The following is a 25,314-nucleotide window of genomic DNA, read 5'->3' on the forward strand; positions in this document are numbered from 1 at the left end:
TTTTTTATTTCAAACATTCAGTTTCAACACACACAAGTAGAAGGCAACACTCTGGGTCTTTTTTATTTCAAGAGAGAAGAGGGGAATGAATAATGTATATTTGCAATACTGATCCCATGTTATTTTTTTTAGTGAGCCAGATAACTGTTTGGGAATGACCCAGATAAGTACCCATTCAAAACACCAGTTTTGAATTCTACCTACTTTAATTAATTTGGATTACAAAATTTTAAAAATCCACTTACAAGGTGCTCTTGTCAACTCTATCATTCCTTTGCACCTTTGTATGAATTATATTTGCTAAATCATAGCAACACAAATCAGGAAGGGTAATTTTTTTATTTCTGTAATGAGAAAAGGGAAATTTAGAGCAACATATCTTCAAGGTAAGTAACTAAGGCACACACAAAAGAGGTGTTTGAAGATACAGAGAATCTGAAATTGCTGCTAGAGTGTAAGTTAAAAAATTATAGCTCAAAGGCTGCAGGACCAGCTTTCTTCAAATTCTGCAAAAGCCAGTTCATCATTGTCCTTTCTCTCTCCTGGGAAGAGCTTTAAGGGTTAGAGAAAATAGGAGGATATACTTACTTGTAGCCTTCCCCATCCCTCTTTATCGTCAATAGGGAAGTTTCACAATATATGGGACTATTAGATATATATCCCAGGAATGCTGAAGGGAATTTTCTCCCTAAAATCATAGAATTTAGGAGTAGAAGAGACATGAGAAATCATCTAGTTCAACTCTCTCACTTCAAAGGTAATGAAACCCAGGAGGAAAATGACTTGCCCAACATCATATAGCTCTCAGTGGCCAGGTCTGACTCCTAGTCTAGTGATATTTTACCAGGAAGTCCTCATAAAATTCCAGGGGTCTAAAAGCATTAGCAATCACAGTTGAATCAAATCTCACTTCTCATGGAATAGAGTTCCAAATGAATCAACTGTTAAATTTCATGGTCAAAAGTAGTGGGTTAAATAAAGGCTCTATAACAAAAGGCTCCACAATAAAGATTGAATCCTTTACCACCTTAGTTGCCTCAAAAAGCACCACTGGTTCTCAATAAGGTAAAACCAAAGCCACCATAAACCATTTGGCTTTTAGGATAGTTTTAGTTTTTATGAAACAGATAAATAATACATTATGTAAAAGACTTCAAGATGATGATTCACAAGGTTACTGGAATTATTTTGAGAAGTTGCTTACTCAGTAAAAGAAAAGAGCACTGAAAAGAAAGTACCAGAAAACAGGAATGTAGTTTTCCAGCTAGAAAGACTTCAAATGCCTCATTAAACTTTTATATTTGGTCATATCTAATATGAATTTGCACACTAACTTTCAGACAAATAAAGTCTAGGTATGACCAGGCAATCTATTACATAATAATAGAACATCAAGATTACATCAGAAGATAATAAATAACGAGGATTAATAACAAACTTCCTTCTACTAAACTTTCAACAACATTTGGTAGGTAATAAAGTTGAATTTTACATATTCTCATCTGGAAAGATAATGCAATGGATATACTCAGGATAGTAAGGTGTTGCTATGCAAAGCAACTCAAGGAAATACAGATTTCAAGGTTAATAATGTGGTTTACAACCTCCAGCAAAGATAATCAGAATTAAACTTTGTGTAAATATGAGATAAACTAGACTTGACAAATTTGGCAGCAAATAGGAAGCATTTTTGGTTAATATTTGAGTCCCATACTAAGTTTGTTGAAAACACAAAAGCTGTGTCTTAATAATTATCTTCTTTATCTTAAACATAAAGAACTTAAGAAATCTCCATCTGAATATCCACAGATGTCCTATTACATGACGCTTCTCTTGGTTTCTCAATATAACCTATTTGGTATATTTTGCCATTTAAGAGAACACTTAAGCCTGAAGTCCAAGGAGAGATTAAAAGTAAACACAGCTTGGGCAGCCTGGGTGGCTTAGAGGTTTAGTACCCGGGATCGAGTCCCATGTCGGGCTCCCTGCATGGAGCCTGTTTCTCCCTCTGCCTGTGTCTCTGCCCCTCTCTCTCTGTCTCTCTCATAAATAAGTAAAATCTTAACAAAAAAGTAAACAGCTTTTATTTTTTATGCTAATAAATTTGAAAACTACAGACTTAGAATAGTGTGGGGACCTATTTTTGAGCTCTTCAAGAACCTACTTTTTCTATGCATCTCTGTTTCTATTTGTAGGCAGGCTTCCTTTATTGGTTTCCAATATTTCTCCAAAGAGAAAATTTTTGCTTAGTATTTTGAACCAAGAGGCCAGTTTAGCAATTTAAGGGACTTATTATACAAAAAATAATTCCACAGACTTTTGAAAAGAAGCTAAGTTTAACCTAAGTGACAAAATCTAATAAGACAGATGTATTAGATATCTTCAAATCTCACTGGTCTTTAGAGACAGGACATTAATGAACAAGTTATTAAAAATGAACAGAACTTGGAAGCTTCCTAGTTCCCCATAACATAACTTTTCTTCTTTAAAATATGGTTTTAACCACTGCTGGGATGACAAACAGATCATATTTAAAAAACTTTACAGGCTTAAAATAGCCATCAGAAATGCTCTTAAATCCCAAAGACCTTAGTACAAGATTTGGTTTTATTTAAATCAAGTTTATCAAATTTTAGTGTCTCTCATTAAAGAGGCTTAAGAATATAAGCAAATATATCAGTGGCTTTTTCCTACAGCGCAATTAGTTTTGTTTTAATCAGTTATGTCTCCAAGTCTTCCCTTTACCAGACAGTACCCAACTGTGTTTGTTATTAATAAAAACAAAAAACTTGGCTCTAAGGTGTTCACAGAACATATAAGAGTTGGTAATTCTAGAATATTCAGCTCAGTAACATACAAGGGACATGAAGCAGTGGTCAGGAGTAAAATCGACCACCCAGCACTACCATCAAGCCTCTCTTCAATTTACTAAGTACTCAAAAGCAAACAAATCATAAAACCAACTTATTAGATGCATTTATCATTACTACCAAAAGAATGAGGAAAATAATCAAGGAAATCTCTTCATGAAAATGTTGAAATACCCGAGAACTTTAGAAAATATATTTCTGAAATATGAAGTAGAATGAAACCACCCTTTTGCTATGTGCAAAATCACTGCAGCCAATGTAGGTTTTTATTTACTCATCTGGTAATTACCCCTAGGCTATTAAGAAATTAAGATAAGAAATTAACAAAATCATTTGGTAACCTATCAGTTTCATTTGGCACATTACCAACTTCTTGATTGTATTCAATTGGGTCCCCGATCCCAAAGTATTATTTTTGATAAATAGAAGACAAAAGAATTCAGCTCTTCATACATTACCAACAAATTCCATGTCTTTATCTTCAAAGGTTTATTACTTTATAAGCCAAACCACAGACTCTTGCTTTATCTGCTATCATTTTTAACAAACAGCCACTAGTTTTTTAGATCAAAAAGGTTGCTAATCATAGTCTTGACTATGCTTCACTCTTCACTTATTTTTGTCATTCCAAGAATGGTAGATTGGGGGCGGGGGGAGCACATCTTCACTAATGGGGAAATCAAGCCACTTCTCTTTAGAGGATCTCTCAGATTCTCAAAGTAACTGAGGAGCTATGAAAGCTTTTCAGATGTATGTAATGAAACTAAAGACTATGAGAACTTTAAATGGGTTGAGAGCCACCCTGATTGTTTTATACTGGATTACTGTTGGCAATTTGCACCAATTATTTTGCTTCTCTGAAATAATGGTCATAGTTTCATACCATTTCTTCAGAACATTTTGATTTGTAGCAAACCATGCCTTATTAAGACTAGTGGAGTGAAAAATGAGGTTGAAATATCAACAAAGGTTTCTGTAGACAGGCAGAATAAATCTCCCATTATCATTCCACATAAATACTGACAATTCAGTTACTAGTTCCTTAATATTAACTACCATTTATTAGTGGATACACAGCCTTGTCTGTGGAATGAGAGTGGTTATAGGACAATCGTTTTGTTAATCTAACTGGCTTTATTAAATGATTCAAGAATTGGAAAGCATCCCACCTAGCAAGTAGATGGGAGCATGCATGGGACACTCTTAAAATCAAAATATACTGGCTCATCATTTCAGGTTTTACCAAAGTCTGATATTAATAGTGTGATTTCCAAGCAGTCACTGCCTTAGTTTTCTTCCCGATTAACTCTTACAATTTTATGTCAAGCCACTATTTTTTAACCAGAAATGTTATTATGATTTGAATTATTTTCTCCTTTTATGGTATCAACTAATACAAGTCTTTTTTTCCCTTCAAAATTATTTCTCTCCAATTAATACAGGGTAAATTGTCCCACCTGTGGAATTCTCAGAGGATTCTGCAGAATTTGAATCAGTGCCAGTTTTGTCTTTCAAGGTCTGTTTAGGAAGAGTCTCGTCTCTACTTTCTTGTGCTTGGCTTTCTTCCTCCTCCTCCTCACCATCTGGAAACTCCCACTGAGACTCGCCCGACTGTTCGTTTACATAGAAATATCGTCTATGATCCCTAAATTACAAGAAAGAAAACACATGTTTTAAGACCCATTCTCCTACAAAGACACTTCCATTTGGTCCTGTCCCAGGACAGCAGTCTGCTCTCACAGGGACGAACCTCTTCTTAATGGACTGCTATTCACAAAGGCAACAAAGAGCTTTGACAATTGAGGATGAAGAACCAAGGATAATTCAAAGCTATTTGCACTGCCAGCAGCTCTGTGAATACAGCCCTGAGCCCTCTCATTCCAACAGATGACTTAGAAAACACCTCTCACACTTTTTTCTTTCTTTTCTTTTTTTTTTTTTTTTTGCCAATGCTTAACAGGGTTTCAAGTTTCATTAACGAAGGGACTCAATCTCCTAGAACACTAATTTCCCTTCCAAAGAAGAGAACAACGAAGTTTGCGAAAGGTGACTCTTCCCCTCTTGGACCGTGGAATTCACATTTCATACTCTTGATATCAAACACAGTGAAAGCTAAAGAGAGGGAGAGGATCTGGGAGCTGAAAAATAAAAGAGCAAAGATTTCAAATAACGAAAAAAAAAAATCAAGAAAAGCCAAATATAAAAAGAAATGTTTTCATCTGACCTGCTGGCAGAAGATAGTAATCTTGTTCTTCATTCACATCTTCAGGCACGAAGCTTTCCTTAACTTCACCGAGGTTAATCAGGAGTAGTTGCTTCCAGAGGTCCTGTAAAGCGCACAGAGCTCTCGCATGCGCTTAACCCCCAAGCCCGCCCTACTCCGTGCAACAACACTCTGGAGAGTAAAAACCAGCTTTGTCCATCTTGGGAAAAAATCCGTTACATGGAACACTTTAAACATTGCTTTTTGTTTCTCCATGGCTGGCCCAGACTCTGTAAGTGCTTGCGGTGCTTTGCCTGCCCGGCACCGCTAACTGCAGCTGCTCTCAGTCTCCAGACAGGCTGTCATGTCGTCAGGTGGTGGTGATCACAAATCATGTCTGAGATGTCAAAGGTGAAAGGTGAAAAGGGGAGAAGAGTGCGTACCTGTCCCAGTGGCAGGACCAGCCTTTAGGAGTGGCGTTTATTTCATACTGTTTTAGTTGTTCTGCTGCATCCTGAAGTTTTCGTTTAAGGTAGTTTCCATTAAGAGCCCCTTCCCTCCAGTCCGCAATCCGAGTCTAGAATCAACAAATGGAGAAGTTAAAGGCTTATTGTTATGTCAGGAAGCAGAAGTAAAAGGGACATGTTTTCTGGTCCATGACCATATTGCTGGATTCTCACAAGGACAACAGACCAAAAAAAGAAGAGCTAAAGCTGCTCTTAATTTCATAAAAAAATCTTGTTTGCTCTGTAGAGTTCTAAAAAAGGTGACTGGACTATAGTACATTTTTATACTGCCAACTCTCCAGTATCTAAAAATGAGTAGCAGTTTTGTTTTCCCCTTGGACTATATTAATTCCTTAGCAATTTTACCTTTGTTTGGTAGATAGTTCAGCCAGTTCAGTAATGTGATTCATAAAAAACAAAGATTCAAAAAAAAAAAAAAAAAAAAAAAAACCCCAAAGGTTCAGTCCTTAGGGAAGTCAGCTTCCTATGGGAACTGTTCCTTACTGAATCCTATCCTGCCACGTTACGAACTATGCAAACTACAAATAGGACTCAGAACTTTTCTCCTTAAAAAGATTTGTAACCCTATAGCACTTATAAAGTCTTTCAACATTACATGGCCTCATCTGATCACTATCAATAGAATTTTGTTAGAAAACAGGTCGATATTAAAATACATCCCATTCTCTGTTGGTGGAGCATGTGACTCTTGATATCAGGGTCTTGAATTTTTTTTCAGGGTCTTGAATTTGAGCCCCACAATGGGCATAAAGCTTACATTAAAACAAAAAAACAAAACAAAACAAAAAAACACTTTTTAAAGATTTTATGAGACAGCTCACACTCATGCACAAGCAAGAGACAGGGAAAAGAAGACCTGATATGCTGAGCACAAAGCCCGACATGAGGCTCAGTCTTGCCACCCTGAGATCAGGATCTGAACTGAAATCAAACGTTAGATGCCTAACCAACTGAGCCAACCCCCAATTTTTAAAAAAAAAAATTTTATTTATTTACTTGAGCAAGGGAGTACAAGAGAGAGTTAATGTGAGAGCGCGCGCAAGCACATGAACAGGGGGGAGGGCAACAGAAGAGGGAAAAGCAGACTCATTAAGCAGGGAGCCTGATGCAGGGCTCAATCCCAGGAGCCTGGGATCATGACCTGAGCCAAAGGCAGATACTTTTTTTAAAAAAGATTTATTTATTTATTTATTTATTTATTTATTTATTTATTTATTTATTTATTTATTTGGGGGGGGGCGGGGGGGGGCTGAGACACAGGCAAAGGGAGAAGCAGGCTCCATGCAGGAAGCCTGACACGGGACTCAATCCCAGGTCCCCAGGATCACACCCCGGGCTGCAGGCGGCGCTCAACTTCTGCGCCACTGGGGATGCCCCAAAGGCAGATACTTAATCAACTAAACCCAGGTGCCCCTCAAAAAAATTTTTAACAACAAAAAAAAGGCCTATTTTTAAAAAAATTTATGCATGAGAGACCCATACAGAGAGAGGTGGAGACATGGCAGGAAAGGAGCAGGCTCCATGCAGGGAGCCCGATGTGGGATTTGATCTTGGGATCCCAGGATCATGCCCTGGGCTGAAGGCAGACGCTCGACCACTGAGCCACCTAGGTGTCCCCAATATATGCCTATTGAAGGTAGTATCACCACACATAAAATCTCAGTATCTATCTTCATTATTATATTTTGCATTGGGTAATACACAGTTTTATTTCCTGGGTTGGTGGTTCAAATATGCGTCAACGTTAAAAATTAATTAACTAATTAATTAAGATTTTATTTATTTACTCATGATAGACAAAGCGACAGAGAGAAGCAGAGACACAGGAAAAGGGAGAAGCAGGCTCCATGCCGGAGCCCAACGCAGGACTTGATCCCAGGTCTCCAGGATCAGGCCCAGGGCGGAAGGCAGCGCTAAACCGCTGAGCCACCCAGGGATCCAATGTTAAAAATTTAAATTTAGGATTAAAACGCATAAGACAAATGCCTCACAAATACAGCATTTTACTCAAATACCAATTATACCAAAAACGGCTAAATTACCTCAGTCTGTAGAAGCAGCACATGAAAGTTGGAGATGGATTGTCTATTAATGCCTAGGAATTCAAATTTACTTGTCAGGGTATTTGCCAGTTCTCCAATCTGAAACTGTAATGTGGGAAAGAAAAAGAGGAAGAAATAAAATCGAATCAGCAATGTATTTTTTTTAAAGACTTTATTCATGAGAGACAGAGAGAGAGAGAGAGGCAGAGACGCAGGCAGAGGGAGAAGCAGGCTCCATGCAGGGAGCCCGATGTGGGACTCAATCCTGGGACTGCAGAATCACACCCTGGGCCGAAGGCAGGCACTTACCCACTGAGCCATGCAGGTATCCTGAGCAATATTCTTTGTATTATGTAAAATGTTTCATTTACTCTTAAATATGCTTTAAAAAATGGGTCTGCCTAGAAACAGCCTTTCTTAAACAGCTGCATATAAACAGTTATGTACAGAAGACAAGATTCTAGTTTAAATGAATTCACATAACAAGTGACAAATGACAAGTCTAGAGAAATTAAATGCATATGTACTCTGAGACAACACAGGATTCAACAGGTGTGAACAGATATTAAATGACACAACTCCTGATAGTATCCAAACTATCATTTATCCATTACTAATTGCTTACACTAGCTACACACTGAACAAAATTAATTCTCCCAGTCCCTTTCACATGGTTATACACTAGCCAGTGACTGGATAAACTCTTTCAGTTCAAAAGAATGTGTTAAATGGTTTTTATAACAGACCATCCTTAAATAGCCACATACTATGTGATCCATTCTCATATTAGGCTTGAAATAAAATCAGAACCAAATTTGCCCTTGTGTAAGGACAAATAGTTCACAAAGGAATTAAACTTGTAACTTTGTTTCTTTAGTACATCCAAACTAGAGAAAGCCTATTTGATAAGCTGTTATTGCTTTCCAATGAAGGCTTAACTTTTAAGAAAGCAATTAAGACAAGTAAAATTTATCTTTAGATAATTTCTCTACAACAAGTCAGTCCTATAATTTAATGTTTCAGCGTGACCTATGACCTTTTCAACTAACGACATAAATTATTTATATATGGAGAGAAGTAAAGATCACTCTTACTACTTGCTAATGAAGAATTACTTTAATGGTTACCCCCATTTAAAAGTATTTGCTGGGGTGCCTGGACAGCTGAAGCATCTTTTTTTTTTTTTTTTTTTTAAGATTTATTTATTTATTTATGGAGAGAGAGAGAGAGGGAGAGAGAGGCAGAGGCAGAAATACAGGAGGAGGGAGAAGCAGGCTCCATGCTGGAAGCCCGACGTGGGACTCGATCCCGGGACTCCAGGATCGCGCCCTGGGCCAAAGGCAGGTGCTAAACCACTGAGCCACCCAGGGAACCCTGAAGCACCTGTCTTACATTCATTCAGGTCATCATCTCAGGGTTCTGGAATTTGGTCCTGCATCGGGCGTCCCCTGTTGAGCAGGGAGCCTGCTTTTCCCTCTCTCTCTGCTACTCCCCCATGCTTGTACTCACTCTAATAAACAAAATCTTTTTAAAAATTTAAAAAAATTGTCAAGCTGTATTAATATACATACTTTCAAATCCTGTTCTTCTTCTTTAGGTGCTGTTTGTACTTTTGTCTTTTCTGGAGATTCTTCTGCTTCCATCTCTTTGTCTGAATTCTCGTCTATTTTTTCTGAAGTGTCAGCACCAATTACTATAAAAGAAACCATGTGAAATTAAATCAAAAGGACAAATACATAGTACCCTACATATATATTTTCTTATCCCTGTAGCACATATCTGAAAAAAGTTCTTAGGTCTTTTTCCTATGCTTGTGGTTTTCCTTATTCAAGAAACCCTAATGACTTACCTACCATCTTTATAAAGTATAAAAATACTTTAACCTTTATAATCTTTCTTAAAATGTCTTTAACAAACAAACAAACAAAAATTCTTTAACATTTAATTCATTTTACTACTGCAGTCTCTGCTTTCCCTTTCTGCCTCATCTGTTTATCCTTTCTAATCCTCTATTCCAGAATACCATTGACTCAATTACTTTTCAAGGCTATATATCAAACCTAGGATATAAGGGTTCTTTATGAATTGGGTTTTGGAAAAAAAAAAAAAAAGCTTTCAGAATAGAGGAACATTAATTTTAAACAACCTAATAACCTCCTTTCTGAACTGATTAAGGCTTGCAGTCTTTTTTTTTTTTTGTTTTTTTAGATTTATTTATTCATGAGAGACACACAGAGAGAGGCAGAAACATAGGCAGAGGGAGAAGCAGGCTCTCTGTGGGGAGTCCAATGTGGAACTCGATTCCAAGCCCCGGGATCATGACCTGAGCCAAAGGCAGATGCACAACCACTGAGCCACCCAGGTGCCCTTGCAGACAGTCTTTATTGGACACACTTACTCTTCTGATTGGTGATGTCTACTGGAGTAAAATATATGAACTGTGTTACCTGCTTACCACTTGCTTACCAAACTAATTCACATATACAATGTAAGATCATTCTGTCATGAAGTTTTCAGTCATTAAAAAAAAAAAAAAAAAAACAGGGGATCCCTGGGTGGCTCAGGGGTTTGGTGCCTGCCTTTGGCCCAGGGCGCGATCCTGGAGTCCCGGGATCGAGTCCCGCGTCGGGCTCCCGGCATGGAGCCTGCTTCTCCCTCCTCCTGTGTCTCTACCTGCACCCCCCCATCATGAATAAATAAATAAATCTTTAAAAACAAACAAACAAACAAACCAGGGGTGTGTGGGTGGCACATGGTACAGGTCATGATCCTGCAGATAGTAGGATCAGGCCCTGAAAGGCTCCCTGCTCAGCAGGGGTCTGTTTCTCCCTTACTCTTTCCCTATCTTCCCTGTTTGTGTTCTTTCCTTAAAATAAATAAATAAAATAACCACATTTAAGTTTTTTCTGGACTCTGGTTAATCTTAGATCTAAAGAAGTAACGTGTTTTTAACATCACTTTCAACAGCTTTTATTAGCCTAAAAGTTTATATCCTAAGTATTTAACCTCATCATATAATGGCCTTGCTCTTATCATTAATACTCCTTCTGCGTTTTCAAATTGGAACCAACTCCTTCTCTCTTCCATTTATTAGTTTATAATTCATTTGTATATTAAAGATCTTACATTTGGTGGCAGGTATAAGAATTTAACAATTTAAAGCACCACTAGAGCTCTAAGATTAGAATATATATACATATTTTTAAAAGATTTTATTATTTATCTGAAAGAGAGAAAGAGTGTGTGTGCATGTGCAGGCAGAAGGAGAGAAAGAGAGGCAGACTCCCCATCGAGCAGGGACCTAGATGTGGGGCTTGATCCCAGGACCCCAGGATCACTACCTAAGCCAGTTAGATGCCCTACCAATTGAGCCACACAGGCATCCCTAAAATTAGAATATTTTAGAGGGTAATTAGATCAATATGTATATACCCCTTGACCTAGCAATGTATCTTTAGGAATCTGTACCATAACACTAAAATCTACATAAAGATATATATACACCAGCACGTTTATTAGAGCTTTATTTTAATCATTAAATATCATAAGAAATACAACCAACGAAGTGAGCACTCAAGTAACTACAACCCAGCTTAATAGAAGACTATCACTGCCACTTCTTAAGTTCCCAATGTCTCTGCCATCATGTCCACAACAGACATCATCTCTACCTCAATGGTGTTAAGTACCTTCCTTTAGTTTCATCATGGATAGATCTTTAAGCACAGTATTTTTGTCCATTTTCCAACTTATTTTTTAATCTAAACTTTAAGGGTTTTTTTTTTAAGATTTTATTTATTTATTCATGAGAGATATAGAGAGAAGCAGAGACACACATAGGGAAAAGCAGGCTCCTTGCAGGAAGCCCAACACGGGACTTGATCCCGGGACCCCAGGATCTTACCCTGAGCCAAAGGCAGCCACTCAACTGCTGAGCCACCCAGGCGTCCCTAAGATTTTATATATTTATTCATAAGAGAGACAGAGACGCAGAGACATAGGCAGAGGGAGAAGCAGGTTCCGTGCAGGAAGCCCAATGTGGGACTCAATCCCAGCACTCTGGGATCACACCCTGAGCCAAAGGGAGACGCTCAATCGCTGAGCCACCCAGGCGTCCCAATTTTCCAACTTATATACAGGAAATATTAACATATGTGTTCTCCTGTAGTTTTTTAAATTCAACACTATTGTTTCTTAGATTCATGTTAATATATTAACTGTAGATCATCCATATTTCACTGTCATTTAGTATTCAATTTCAAGAATACACTAGAATTTATCCATTCTATCTTGGAGATTTGAATGGCCTTGTACATATTGCTGGATAATACAAATGCAATATTGTTAACAGTGAAACCTGGACATAACTTAAATGTCCATGAATGGAGAATAGTTAAATGAAAATATCTATACCACAGAATAATTTTAAATGCTTTAAGTGAAAAAAGTATGTCCCCTAACAATCCATGTGGTTCATCTGTGGCAAAAAATTACATATGCACATGTGTACTATACATACATACACAACTAGAAAATGAATATAGAGGGAAAGGTTCTAGAAGGATATAGGTAGGTAAAGGACAGCAAAAATAGACCTCAGGGGTAGGGAATAAGAATAGGGAAAAGAATAAGGGAGACTTTTAGATATCTACTTCATATTATATATTGTGATTGAAAAAAATTTCAGGGCAGCCCTGGTGGCTCAGAGGTTTAGTGCCGCCTTCAGCCCAGGGTGTGATCCTGGGGAGCTGGGATCGAGTCCCACATCAGGCTCCCTGCATGGAGCCTGCTTCTCCCTCTCTTTCTGTGTGTCTCATGAATAAATAAAAATCTTTAAAAAAATAAAAGGCTCAAAGTGTTATCTCCTCCTTTTTGCTAAAGAGGGATCCAAAGAAGGGTAAAGATTTCCCTTTTGTATCTTTCAACTCTGAAAGTTTAATGTAACACATGTATTACCAGTTTCTCCATTTTCTGGAGTCTCCCGTCCAGTTTTGCTAGAACTCCGGCTCGTAGATTCTGGACTTGTAGCTCGAACAAACATCTTCCATTTCCCCCTTTTAGACATAAGTCTACGCATTCCATCCTGAGATGCTGGCTGGCTGATGTCAGAACATGGACTAGACCCTGACACACTACCATCTCCTTCCTCCAAGGCTCGTAACTCTGCCTGTGATGAACATGACAACAAAGTTGGATTGTCATTAACTGTTTATCAACATTTAAGAATTTGTGAGTACCAAGAATGAGAACCATGTGTTACAAGAATTAAAATCTTTTGAGAATAGAAATATTTCTTAATACATTTTTCCATGAGAGCCAAGCATTATATGCTTGTATTTTATTATTACTCAGTAAGTTTACTCATGATTGTAGTTAACAATTATCAATTTAAAGGGGATAGATTCTAAGGGATAGGTTCTAGAGATCCACTGAGACAAATTTTCCAATACATGAACACAATAAAGTCTAGCTTAGCTTGTCCCTCTCCATAACTTAAAATTTTTCAAAAGGGGGAAAGCTTCAAGATATTGCTGTCATTAACACCTGTTAAGATTTTGTTCATACTCAAAAGTAGCAGATGAAACTGTTTCAAGAAAAGCCAGGACTGAAAATAAGTAAAAATCAACCTCTCAATCAGGAAAGTTTCCTGTGAGCCATCTTTTTTGAAAGGGAAGCACATGAAACTACTGGTTCCTCTTAATTTTACAAAGCCCATGTACTAACTTTGCAAACAATGCCATGGATGATCACTGGAAGTCAGTCTATACTTTATGTGTTAAAAACCAAGTTATCACCAAGAATTTAAAATGCTCATTTGTTAAGAAGCTAAATAAAAGATACGTTACTCATTGTATCCAGCTATCTTTAAATCAGAGCAATATGGGTATTTATTAGTTGTCAACTATCAAAAGCATCATCAGGAACCAAAAGAATTACAACTTCCTAATTTAAGTTTTTATCGTGTAAGCTTAAACCTATCTAGAAAAAAGGTTAAGGAAAACACACCAATAAAAGTAATACACTGAGCACAATGATACCAGAGTGTAACAGTACTGAGGGGAGAAAAAGCATTTTAAAATACTTACTTTTTTTCTTTCCAAAACAAGCTCCAGCTCAAGGGTATCTTGTTCCTCTTCTTCTTCACTTTCTCCAGATTGAACAACACTACAAAGATCCTCCTGAGAAGGGTCTTCCATGTTGTCTAATGTAATTTCCTGTGGCTTTACTATTGTTGCTGCTTCTTCTACTGTTGTACTTGTTTCTTTCACTTCTGAAACTGGCTCTGCTTCTTTACAAATTACTTTTCTTCTCCATCTTTCTTCTTCCTCTTTTATTCCCTCAGGCAACAAAGGAGCAAGCAGTGATGCTGCCACCCCTTTCTTCTCCTCCTCACTATTTGAGAGAGCCTGAATTCCTTCATTTACTTCCTATGAAAATTAAAATAACCTCATTTATTAAAACAAAACAAAATCTCACCCAAGTATATATCCAATTGTTCATGCCAGAAATGACGATTTTTCAATCACTGGATATTCTTAAAAACCATTAACTCCCAAAAGGTCAGTACATATATTTGTACCATTCTCTTCACATGAACGTATCATGAACACTGTTTACTTTAGAAAGCACTATTGGACTAGAACCTACTTCTGGATGGGATTCATACATATCCTCCCCTCTATTCTCCAAATCTAAAGGCAGGTTAGCAGAAGCAGAATTTAGGGACGCGTAGGTGGCTCAGTGGTTGAGCGTCTGCCTTCTGCTCAGGGCGTGATCCTCCGGTCCAGGATCAAGTGCCGCATCAGACTCCTTGCAGGAAGCCTGCTTCTCCCTCTGCCTGTCTCTGCCTCTCTGCGTCTTTCATGAATAAATAAAATCATAGAAAAAAAAAGCAGAATTTAAATAATTAATATCTGGGGATCCCTGAGTGGCTCAGCGGTTTGGCGCCTGCCTTTGGTCCAGGGTGTGATCCTGGAGTCCTGGGATCGAGTTCCGCATCGGACTCTCTGCATGGAGCCTGCTTCTCTTTCTGCCTGTGTCTCTGCCCTGCTCTCGCTCTCTCTCATGAATAAATAAATAAAACCTTTAATAAATAAGATCTGAGTTTTGTCAATTCAACATATGACTGGATAAATAGCCACCCTCTATATAATGACAGAAATGCTAGAAAGGTGATTTAGAGGAAAGGGAAATAATTCTAAAATGAAATGTGATTATACTTAAAAGCACCCATTTCCTCCTTTGGGTAATACTTAGTCTACCTCCCTCCTAGAGTTGCAAAGACCAAATTACTCTAAAAGTATGTATGTATATGTTTATTTTTAAGTAAACTCCACACCCAACGTGGGGCTTACACTCACAATCCTGAGATTAAGATTTGCATGCTCTATCAACTTGAGCCAGTCAAGCACCCCCTGAAAGTACTATTCTGAACTGGAGAAGGAAATGGGAAGCCTTGCCTGCTTGGCTGCTCACACATCTTTCAAATGACCCAATGAGCATGGCACCCTAAGGTTCCAAAGAACCACTGAACTGGATGGACAACTGTCATAAATGCTACACATTAAATATAAACATTAGATTAAATAAAGCTTTAAAAAACGGCATTTATTCTCTTTTCATAGCTGGTTGTAAAATATTAACAGAAGGGTTTTTGTATTTAAGATTTTATTTATTTATTCATGGGAGACATGGAGAGAGGCAGAGACACAGGCAGAGGGAGAAGCAGACTCCATGCAGGAAGGCCGATGTGGGACTCGATCCCAGGACCCCAGGATCATGCCCTGAGCCAAAGGCAAATGCTTAACCGCTGAGCCACCCAGGGGCCCAAGAGAAGATTTCTATACCTGTGCCAGTGTAACAAATTCTTTAGATTTGAAATAAGCAAATGAAATAAGTTGGTAAAACTGACCTTTTTAACTTCTCGCTTTGCTATCACTGGTCCACTTTTACTACTGGAAACAGAAACGTTTTTCTCCTTAGTATACACGTCTGTATTAACCATAAAATTAGCTTCAGCACCTGTTACAGAACTAAAAACAAACAAAAAATATGTATATATGTATACACACACACACACACACACACACACACACACACTTAAAAAGACAAACAGAGACAAATATTATCAACAAAAGATAAGACTCTAACTTCCAAGTAATTTATGTTTCAAGTCTATTCTTACCTGGGCTGGTAATGTTGTAATCCCTGTACCTGGGTGGCAAGATACTGGGGTAACTCCCAAGTCACTTCATTCGTTTGTGTGTTCCAATAATAATAGCATCCTGTGTTCTCATCCCAGACTTCCTGCCAATCTCCCATCTCAATTCCAACTATAAGAAAATAAAACAAAATTTAAAAAATTTAAAAAGGACAAATTTCTCATCAACAAAACTAAAGAACAACCTACTGAATGGGGGAAGATATTTGATAAATGGTTAATACCCAAAATACAACTTGACGGGATGAGCACTGGGTGTTACTCTGTATGTTGGTAAATTGAACAATAAAAAATAAATTTATTATTAAAAAAAAAATACCCAAAATACAGGGCAGCCTGGGTAGCTCAGCGGTTTAGTGCCACCTTCAGCCCGGGCGTGATCCTGGAGACCCGGGATCGGGTCCCATTTCAGGCTCCCTATATGGAGCCTGCTTCTCCTTCTGTGTCTCTGCCTGTGTGTGTGTGTGTGTGTCATGAATAATAGACATTTTTTTAAAAATTGGAAAAAAAGAAAAAAAATACTCAAATACATTAAAAAAAAAAAACTTACACAACCAAAAAAAATCCAATTAAAAATGGGCAGAAGACCTCTCCAAAAACGACATACAGATGGCTGACACATGAAAAGATGATCAACACCACTCATCATCAGGGAAATGCAAATCAAAACTACTAGATATTATCCTATATCTGTCAGAATGGCTAAAATCAAAAACAGAAGAAACAACAGATGTTGGTGAGGATGTGGAGAAAAAAGAACCCTCTTGCACTGTTGGTAGGAATGCAAAGTGGCGCAGCCACTATGGGAAATAGTATGGAGATTCCTCAAAAAATTTAAAATATGATTTCCAATCCAGAAATCACACTACTCGTTATTTATCCAAAGCCTATGAAAACACTAGTTTGAAAGGATAATATATACATCCCTATGTTTATAGCAGCATTACTTATGATAGCTAAATTATGGAAACAGCCCAAGGATCCATCAATAAAGATATATATAGATATATATACACACACACATATATATACATACACACACACATATATATACATACATACACACACCCCCAATGGAGTATTATTCAGACAAAAAAAGAATGAAATTTTGCCATTTATGGGATGCCTGGGTGGCTCAACAGTCAAGCATCTGCCTTCGGCACAAGGAGTGATCCTGGAGTCCCAAGATCAAGTCTCATATCAGGCTCCCTGCACAGAGCCTGCTTCCCCCTCTGCTTATGTCACTGCCTCTCTTTCTCTCTCATGAATAAATAAAATCTTAAAAAAAAATTTTTTTTTTTGCTATTTACAACAACAGACAGTAGAGAGTATAATGCTAAGCAAAGTTCAGTCAGTCAGAGAAAAACAAATACCATACGATTTCACTCCTGTGGAAGTTAAGAAACAAGTGAGCAAAGGGGAAGAAAAAACAAAAAGAGACAAACCGAGAAAAAGACTCTTAACTATAGAGAACAAACTGACTATTACCAGAGGGTAGGTAGGTATGGGTAAAATAGGTAATAGGGATTAAGAAATGCACTTATGAGCATGGAATAAGGACAGTATTGCTAAATCACTATATTGTAAACCTAATACTAATATAGCACTGTATATTAACTATACTGGAATTAAAATTAAAAGTGACTCTTTTCCTCCCCGGCTGCTTGAACCTCGGCTGCCATCATGAACGACACTGTAACTATCCGGACCAGGAAGTTCATGACCATCCGACTGCTTCAGGGGAAACAGATGATTATTGCTGTTCTTCACCCCGGGAAGGCAATAGTACCCAAGCAAGAAATTCGGGAAAAACCAGCCAAAACGTACAAGACCACACCAGATGTCATATTTGTATTTGGATACAGAACCCATTATGCTGGTAGCAAGATAACTGACTTCGGCATGACTTATGATTCCTTGGATTATGCAAAGAAAAATGAACCCAAACGTAGACTTGCAAGACACGGCCTGTATAAGAAGAAAAAGACTTCAAGAAAACCGCAAAGAACGCAAAAACAGAATGAAGAAAGTCGGGGGGGACTGCAAAAGCCAACATTGGTGCTGGCAAAAAGTGAGCTGGAGATTGGACAAAAGGAGGAATAAGGATTCTGCAGTGGCTTTATCTGTGGTGATTGTGCAGATTTTTCATGAGAGGACTAATAAACTAAGAACATTAAAAAAATAATAAATTAAAAATAAATTAGGGGATCCCTGGGTGGCGCAGCGCTTTGGCGCCTGCCTTTGGCCCAGGGCACGATCCTGGAGACCCGGGATCGAATCCCACGTCGGGCTCCTGGTGCATGGAGCCTGTTTCTCCCTCTGCCTGTGTCTCTGCCTCTCTCTCTCTCTCTCTCTCTCTCTCTGTGTGTGACTATCATAAATAAATAAAAATTAAAAATAAAATTAAAAATAAATTAAAAGTGGAAAAAAAAAAAGCACAAATTTCAGATAATTCTGACCTCCTATCCCAAGCCAGCTCAAAGCTGTAACAATCTAACACAGGGTTCCACCATAACACTGTTAACTTTTGAGCTAGGGATGCCTGAGTGGCTCAGTGGTTGAGCATCTACCTTTGGCCCAGGGCATGATCCTGGAGTCCTGGGACTGAGTCTCACATTGGGCTCCCTGCATGGAGCCTGCTTCTCCCTCTGCCTGTCTCTGTCTCTCTCTCTCTCTGTGTCTCTCATGAATAAAGAAATTAAATCTTAAAAAAAAAAAAAAGAAAAAGAAAAAAAAGAATTGAGGCTGGATAGTTCTTTTTGTGGTGGGGGCAGTCCTATGTAGTGTTTAGCATCCCAGATTCTACTCACTAGATGCATTAACAATTTGCCACCCCCTGTTGTGAAAACCAAAAATGTCTTCAGACATTGGCAAATGTCCCCTGGGGATCAATTCCTTCTCAAATCATCTTTGCACACATGGCTCAAAAAAGCAGTTTGATAGTCCAAAAATATATTTTCAATGCTCCCCTCCCCAATTTCTAAAACAATGGCCTTTACTATTCACTTGGCCTAACTCCAACTGGTGAAAAGGGCAAGCAATTTTTTTTTCCTTTTTTGCAATTATTTTTCAAAAGATACAATTATTATCCTAGTAATTCTCAGAGAAAACAGTCCTCCTTATCATCTTCCAAATAGTGTATTTAATGGGCCAGAATCCTAAAGTCTCAAGCTAAAGGATACAAGCTTTCATCTTTGGGAATCTCAAAGCCGCCTACAACACCTTTAAAGATGGCACTTTAGATTTCTTAAAAAAATAAAAAATAAAAAAATCAAAGGATAAAAAAATAAGTAAATAAAATCAAAGGATTAAGCTTACCTCCTGCTAGTGAGCACTGAGTATCATATTGCCACCCTGCTGTTTGAGTTGAGTCTGTTCCATTTGAAGTAGTAGAAGAAAGGGCAGATGTTGTGGATTCCTTTGGCTCTGGTCGAGGTGGAGTTGGAGGTGGAGCAGAAGCTCCTATAGAAGATGCAGGCTGAGGAGCTGTTATAGCATCAATCTCCTTTAGAATGAAAATATTAACAGATGCATTAATAACCTCAAAACCAGAAAACAGGAAATGACAATCACCATTAAAAAAAAAAAATTCTACGTGATCAGTTCTCAGCTTTTTGAATCAAAACTCTCATCTTCCAAATACATAAAACCTCCCAAACCCTTTAATTATCCATTTTTTCCCTCTGTTTACAAGCTTTACAAAAAAGAGAAGACAGCAGTGGGGAGGACTAAGGAAGAGAGAGGAAAGGGAAAAGAAGGGAGAGGGAGACATTGAGACTGAGAAAAGTAGGCTAACCACCTGGGATCCAGGTCCCAAAGTGGCTTCAGTAACTAAAAATCCAAAAAGCACCACTAACCGCTAGGAAGTTGGCCAATGTACTATCAATATCAGCTGACTGGTTTCCATTCGCCTCTTTAGACTGTGCTGGTTTTTCTGAAACATCACTCTCATCATCATCACTGTCAGCATATGCACCAAGTAAGCACAGACCTCCTAGAAATAAAACGGTAAACAACATCCTTAACAACAATGCCAGTATGCCCCAGAAGTACTCCAAAAAAAAAAAAAAAGACATGGTTCTTCAGAGATTTCCTTTTTTTTAAAAGAGAGAATTTATTTTTATTTATTTATTTTTAAAGCTTTTGTTTATTTATTCATGAGAGACCCACAGAGAGTGAGGCAGAGACACAGGCAGAGGGAGAAACAGGCTCCACGCAGGGAGCCCAACGTGGGACTTGATCCTGGGTCTCCAGGATCACACCCCGGGCTGAAGGCAGCGCTAAACCACTGAGCCACCCGGGCTGCCCAGAGATTACATTTACTACAGATTAGAATACAACCTCAAAATAAATCATCACTGAACTACCAGAAAGATATACATTACATTATGCATTTAGAGCTAATAAAATCATCCACATAGCCGCTTGACATCCTTCTCAAAATACACACTCAATTTCAATTAGCCTCACACTCTGTCAAAAATAGCACATAATAGGGGATCCCTGGGTGGCTGAAAGGTTTAGCACCGCCTTTGGCCCAGGGCATGACCCGGGATCGGGTCCCACATCAGGTTCTCTGCATGGAGCCTGCTTCTCCTTCTGCCTGTGTGTCTGCCTCTCTCTCTCTGTGTCCCTCATGAATAAAAGCTTTAATAAAAAAAAATAAACGTAAAAACAGTAAGTAAAATCTTTAAAAAAAAGCACATAGTAAATCGTGATTTTAGAATTTGTTGCTTTATCTGCCCATCTCAAACAAGCAATTAGGGTTTAGTAGATGAAAACAATGAGTTTTTAAAAAAATTTTTAAGGTTTTATTTATTAAAGAGAGAGCAAGAGCACAAGCAGGGTGAGGGGCAGGGGGAGAGAGTGAGTAGTAGACTCCCCACATAGCATGGAGCCTGATGGGCTCGATCTCACAACCCTGAGATCATGACCTAAGCCAAAGTCAAACACTTAATAGACTGAGCTACCCAGGCACCCAGAAACAGAGATTTTTAAAGTTAAAATCATTTTGAATGATTTCAAACAAGAAGCATCAAATCATAATAGAATTCAAAGTGCTAGAACCAAAACAGACAACAAAAATCCAGCTAGAACCAATCATCAATGTTCTTCCTTAAACTCAAGAGTATCAGGTATGGCCTCTGTAATGCTGTGCTATGTATGTCATTTCTTTTTGTACCACCTGTGGCACAATTAAGCAAGCACCTATGCTCTTTTTATAGATCATTTTATTATAATAGGTACATTAAATGTTCAACTCCAGCTAAACTTTCAGCTATCAATAAGACTAAATTTCCCAGTGCTTTGTAACATTCTATGTTCTCAATAAATATTTGGCAAATGAACAGATTTATCAGGAAGTAGATAAAATCTAGTTTTATCATAATTCCATAGATGAATTCATGGGATCACTTAGAAATAAACATAAATTGCTTCATTTATAGTAGTTCACATTCATTGCTTCATTTAAATCCTGCCTTCGTTACCTTTAGTATATAAGTAAGTCCTTACACTAAAATACTAATTTCTAAAATATTTAAAACTGATTAGAAAAAAAAATGATTAGGAAGTTTTTTTTTTAATTTTTATTTATTTATGATAGTCACACACACACAGAGAGGCAGGCAGAGACATAGGCAGAGGGAGAAGGAGGCTCCATGCACTGGGAGCCCGACGTGGGACTCGATCCCGGGTCTCCAGGATCGTGCCCTGGGCCAAAGGCAGGCGCTAAACCCCTGCGCCACCCAGAGATCCCGATTAGGAAGATTTTTAAGTGGACATCTGACAGTGTTCCATTTTTCCGGTTACCAAATATTTTATTTCTCAACATTTTGGGGCACATCAGTCAACTTTTCTGATTTTCTGAACAAGAGATAATAATAGCCTTGTAAGAGTAGTAATACAAAAAGAGGCCTTTCTGGGATCTCTGGGTGGCTCAGTGGTTTAGCGCCACCTTTGGCCCAGGGCGTGGATCCTGGAGTCCCGGGATCGGGTCCCAGGGCTCCCAGCATGGAGCCTGTTTCTCCCTCTGCCTGTGTCTCTGCCTCTCTCTCTCATGAATAAATAAAATCTTAAAAAAAAAAAAAAAAAAAAAGAGAGAGAGAGAGAGAGAGACCTTTCTGTATGAAAAAAATCTGCACTTTAGTATTAACACTGATTTTTTTTTGGGGGGGGCAAGGTTGGGGGAAGGAAGAAAGGATGGGAAATTTGTATTTTTACATAAAAACACTTCTTACAGGGCAGCCAGAGTGGCTCAGTGGTTTAGTGCTGCCTTCAGCCCAGGGCCTGATCCTGGAGACCTGGGACTGAGTCGGGCTCCCCACATGGAGCCTGCCCCTCTCTCTCTCTCTCTCTCTCTCTCTCTCGAATAAAGAAATAAAATTAAAAAACAAAACAAAACAAAAACAACACTTCTTACAGATGATCATGTATGTAATCATCTGAATCACTAGCCTTAATTCTACATCCTTTGGTAAAAGGTTGCAACCAGGTGAGCTGCATGGAATTTTGATTACAAAATTCCCCAAGCAGGGGTAACTTCCCATGCTTAAAGTTGGTCTAACAGTCAATAGGTTTAGCCAAGGCTCCACCTATTCCTTTTTTGCTGTTTAAAGATCTTACTTTAGGGGCACCTGTGGCTCAGTCAGTTGGTTTGGTTAAGTGTTGGCCTTTGGCTCAGGATGGAGCTGTCAGGGCTCCCTGCTCAGCAGTCTGCTTCTCTGCTCAGCAGTCCACTTCTCCTTCTTCCCCCTCCCCACTGCTCATTCTTGCTTGCAAGCTGCTCTGTCTCTCTCGCTCAAAAGAAATAAATAAGGGCAGCCCCGGTGGCAGCGGTTTAGCACCGCCTGCAGCCCAGGGCGTGATCCTGGAGACCCGGGATCCAATCCCACTTCGGGCTCCCTGCATGGTGCCTGCTTCTCCCTCTGCCTGTGTCTCTGCCTCTCTCTCTAGCTGTGTCTCTATGAATAAATAAATAAAATCTTAAAAAAAAAAAAAAAAAAAAAAAGAAGATCTTAAAAAAAGAAAAAAATATTTTACTCTATTTGACAAAGAGAACATGCGTGTATATACACAAGCAGGGGAATGGCAGAGAGAGGGAGAAGCAGACTTCCCCCCTGATTGGGGAGCCCAACAAAAGAGGTCAATCCCAGGACCCTGAAATCATGACCTGAAGCACCTCAGATGCTTAACCAACTGACCCACCCAGGCTCCCCTCAATTATTCCTTTTTTCTTCACCTCAGAGCTTTTCACAGTACACACATCAAACCACTTACAAGCTAATAACAATGGGTATTAAATAGCAAAGTAAATGAAAATGATTAAACATAGTATTTTGGAAAAATAGGCATATTTAATATTGTAGAGACAACATAAATTATTTAAGAATAATCTGATCACATATACCAAGAGCCACAAACCTCTTCAAATTTCTTAATAAAATCTTGGGGGTGGGGAGGGAAGGATGCCTGGGTGGCTCAGCCATTTAGCCCCTGCCTTCAGCCCAGGGCATGATCCCGGAATCCTGGGATCAAGTCCAACATCTGTGCTCCCCGCAGGGAGCCTGCTTCTCCCTCTGCCTGTGTCTCTGTCTCTGTCTCTCATGAATAAATAAGTAAAATCTTTAAAAAAAAAAAAAAATCTTACAGCTAGATAATTCCATCTTTGAGAATATAACCCCCAAAATAACTCAAAAATTCTTTTCACACAAAGCTTCTGGCAGCTTTATTTAAATACATGAAAGCTGTACACACCTCAAATCCTCTCAAATAGGAGACTAGTAAAGCAAATTACAGCACAGTACCTGATACAATATTAATTTACATTAATCAGATCATTATAAGACTACATGAAATAATGCTAAGGGGACAGGGGCAGCCTCGGTGGCGCAGCGGTTTGGCGCCGCCTGCAGCCTAGGGTGTGATCCTGGAGACCTGGGATCGAGTCCCACATCAGGCTCCCTGCATGGAGCCTGCTTCTCCCTCTCTCTATGAATAAATAAAATCTTAAAAAAAAAAATGCTAAGGGGACAGAAAAGCAAGTCATGAAATGTATGTAAGTTCTAATCACACCTATGAAAATTAGTTCATCATTGATAAGGAACAAGCATGAATTAGTCTATCACTGATAAGGGACATTCCATCCTTGATAAGGAACAGGAATGATAAAGTCATACGTATTATGTAAAGTTGTTTAACTAAAAATAAATAAATGAATAAAAGACTTACAGGACCTATCCCAGACTACTATTGAAATGTTGTTACTACTTAAAACCAGAGGAAGCAAGGACATTCTTCAGAGCCATAGTCCTTAGCTGCTGCTGCTTTTTTTTTTTTTTTTTGAGGAGTGTTGACTGCTCAATCCTCAATAAGCACAACTTGCAAATCAACTAACTACATAGATAGAAAATAATTTCTTAGGTGTATACCTTTCTTGATAAGCTTCAAACAGTAACTGTCATATTTCTAGCAACTGTTAACATCTGAACAGTGGTTTTATTTCTTCTGGTAACAGAAACTATTAACATTCAATAGGATAAAAGTATCACAGTAGTCTATTGAACTAATTTCAGAGCTTACTCTGAAATTTTTCTTGGAGAGTTTCACATGCTATTACCATAATATTCTTCTTCATGAAAGCATTAGATAGTCTTGCTCTACTATATCATAAAAGCATATTTTAACAATTTTTTAAAAGCAGCAAATGGAAGAGTAGAACGAGCATCTTTTTTCAGGTGCCCTATAGCACAGAGAGAACTCCAAACTGAAAAGAATGAATTATCAGTTATAAGATATTTAGTATCAAACATATTTTGATCTTTAAAGAAATGCACAGAATGAAAGACATCCATGGAACACCCAGATAGTGGGGAGCCAGAAAACCACCAAAAAGCATTAGAAGAGAAGTAGCACAAAGTATTTTGGGTACAGGGAAAAAAGCAACAAATTTTATGTTGGTTAAAGCGTATATACCAGCAAGCCCTCAGACAAAAAAAAAAAAAAAAAAAAAAGCTATTTTTATTCTCGGAAATTTTACATTTCCATTTTATGGGAGAATGTGTAATTTAACCACACTGAAGCGTTCAATGAAATACTTTATATAAAAGCCCAATTTGATCCTTATGAGAGACTTTGGAGAAAAGATGGAGGAAAAAACAAAACTGTACCTGTTGCTTTCACGGCTGTAGGTCTGGTGGTCATGACTGGTTTAGGAGGATTCTGAACTCTGGGAACCTCCACCACCACTTCCTGTTCATCTGGATTTTTAAAAAGGAACAAAAGAAAACTAATCTGCCGGTGGACTAGAGAAAACAAGATGACAACATAATCTTCGATTTGACCTTTCAAGTCTAAATTTCACCAATTTGAAAACAGGGTGTGTAAATCCATCGCTGACCCAAATAGTGGGGAGATGATAAAGAAGCGGAGAGCTAGACTCTTCCACGTGACT

The 25,314-nt window shown here is 38.3% G+C and overlaps 1 protein-coding gene across 2 annotated transcripts in view; it reads right to left on the reverse strand.

The window, feature by feature from the left end:
* Nucleotides 1-25,314, reverse strand: part of FNBP4 (formin binding protein 4) — a 41,679-nt gene that overhangs the window by 15,284 nt on the left and 1,081 nt on the right. For both annotated transcript variants that reach the window (XM_072758960.1, XM_072758959.1), the window contains exons 2-12: nt 25,031-25,120; nt 19,721-19,857; nt 19,182-19,368; nt 15,828-15,975; nt 15,555-15,675; nt 13,729-14,070; nt 12,599-12,809; nt 9,214-9,335; nt 7,643-7,747; nt 5,517-5,650; nt 4,328-4,515 (exon numbers count right to left, since the gene is read on the reverse strand). In XM_072758960.1, the coding sequence (XP_072615061.1) occupies nt 4,328-4,515; nt 5,517-5,650; nt 7,643-7,747; nt 9,214-9,335; nt 12,599-12,809; nt 13,729-14,070; nt 15,555-15,675; nt 15,828-15,975; nt 19,182-19,368; nt 19,721-19,857; nt 25,031-25,120 (1,785 nt within the window). The remainder of the gene's footprint in view (nt 1-4,327; nt 4,516-5,516; nt 5,651-7,642; nt 7,748-9,213; nt 9,336-12,598; nt 12,810-13,728; nt 14,071-15,554; nt 15,676-15,827; nt 15,976-19,181; nt 19,369-19,720; nt 19,858-25,030; nt 25,121-25,314) is intronic.

This window comes from Vulpes vulpes, chromosome 5 (assembly GCF_048418805.1).
Source record: "Vulpes vulpes isolate BD-2025 chromosome 5, VulVul3, whole genome shotgun sequence".
In the NCBI taxonomy this organism is placed as follows: Eukaryota; Metazoa; Chordata; class Mammalia; order Carnivora; family Canidae; genus Vulpes; species Vulpes vulpes.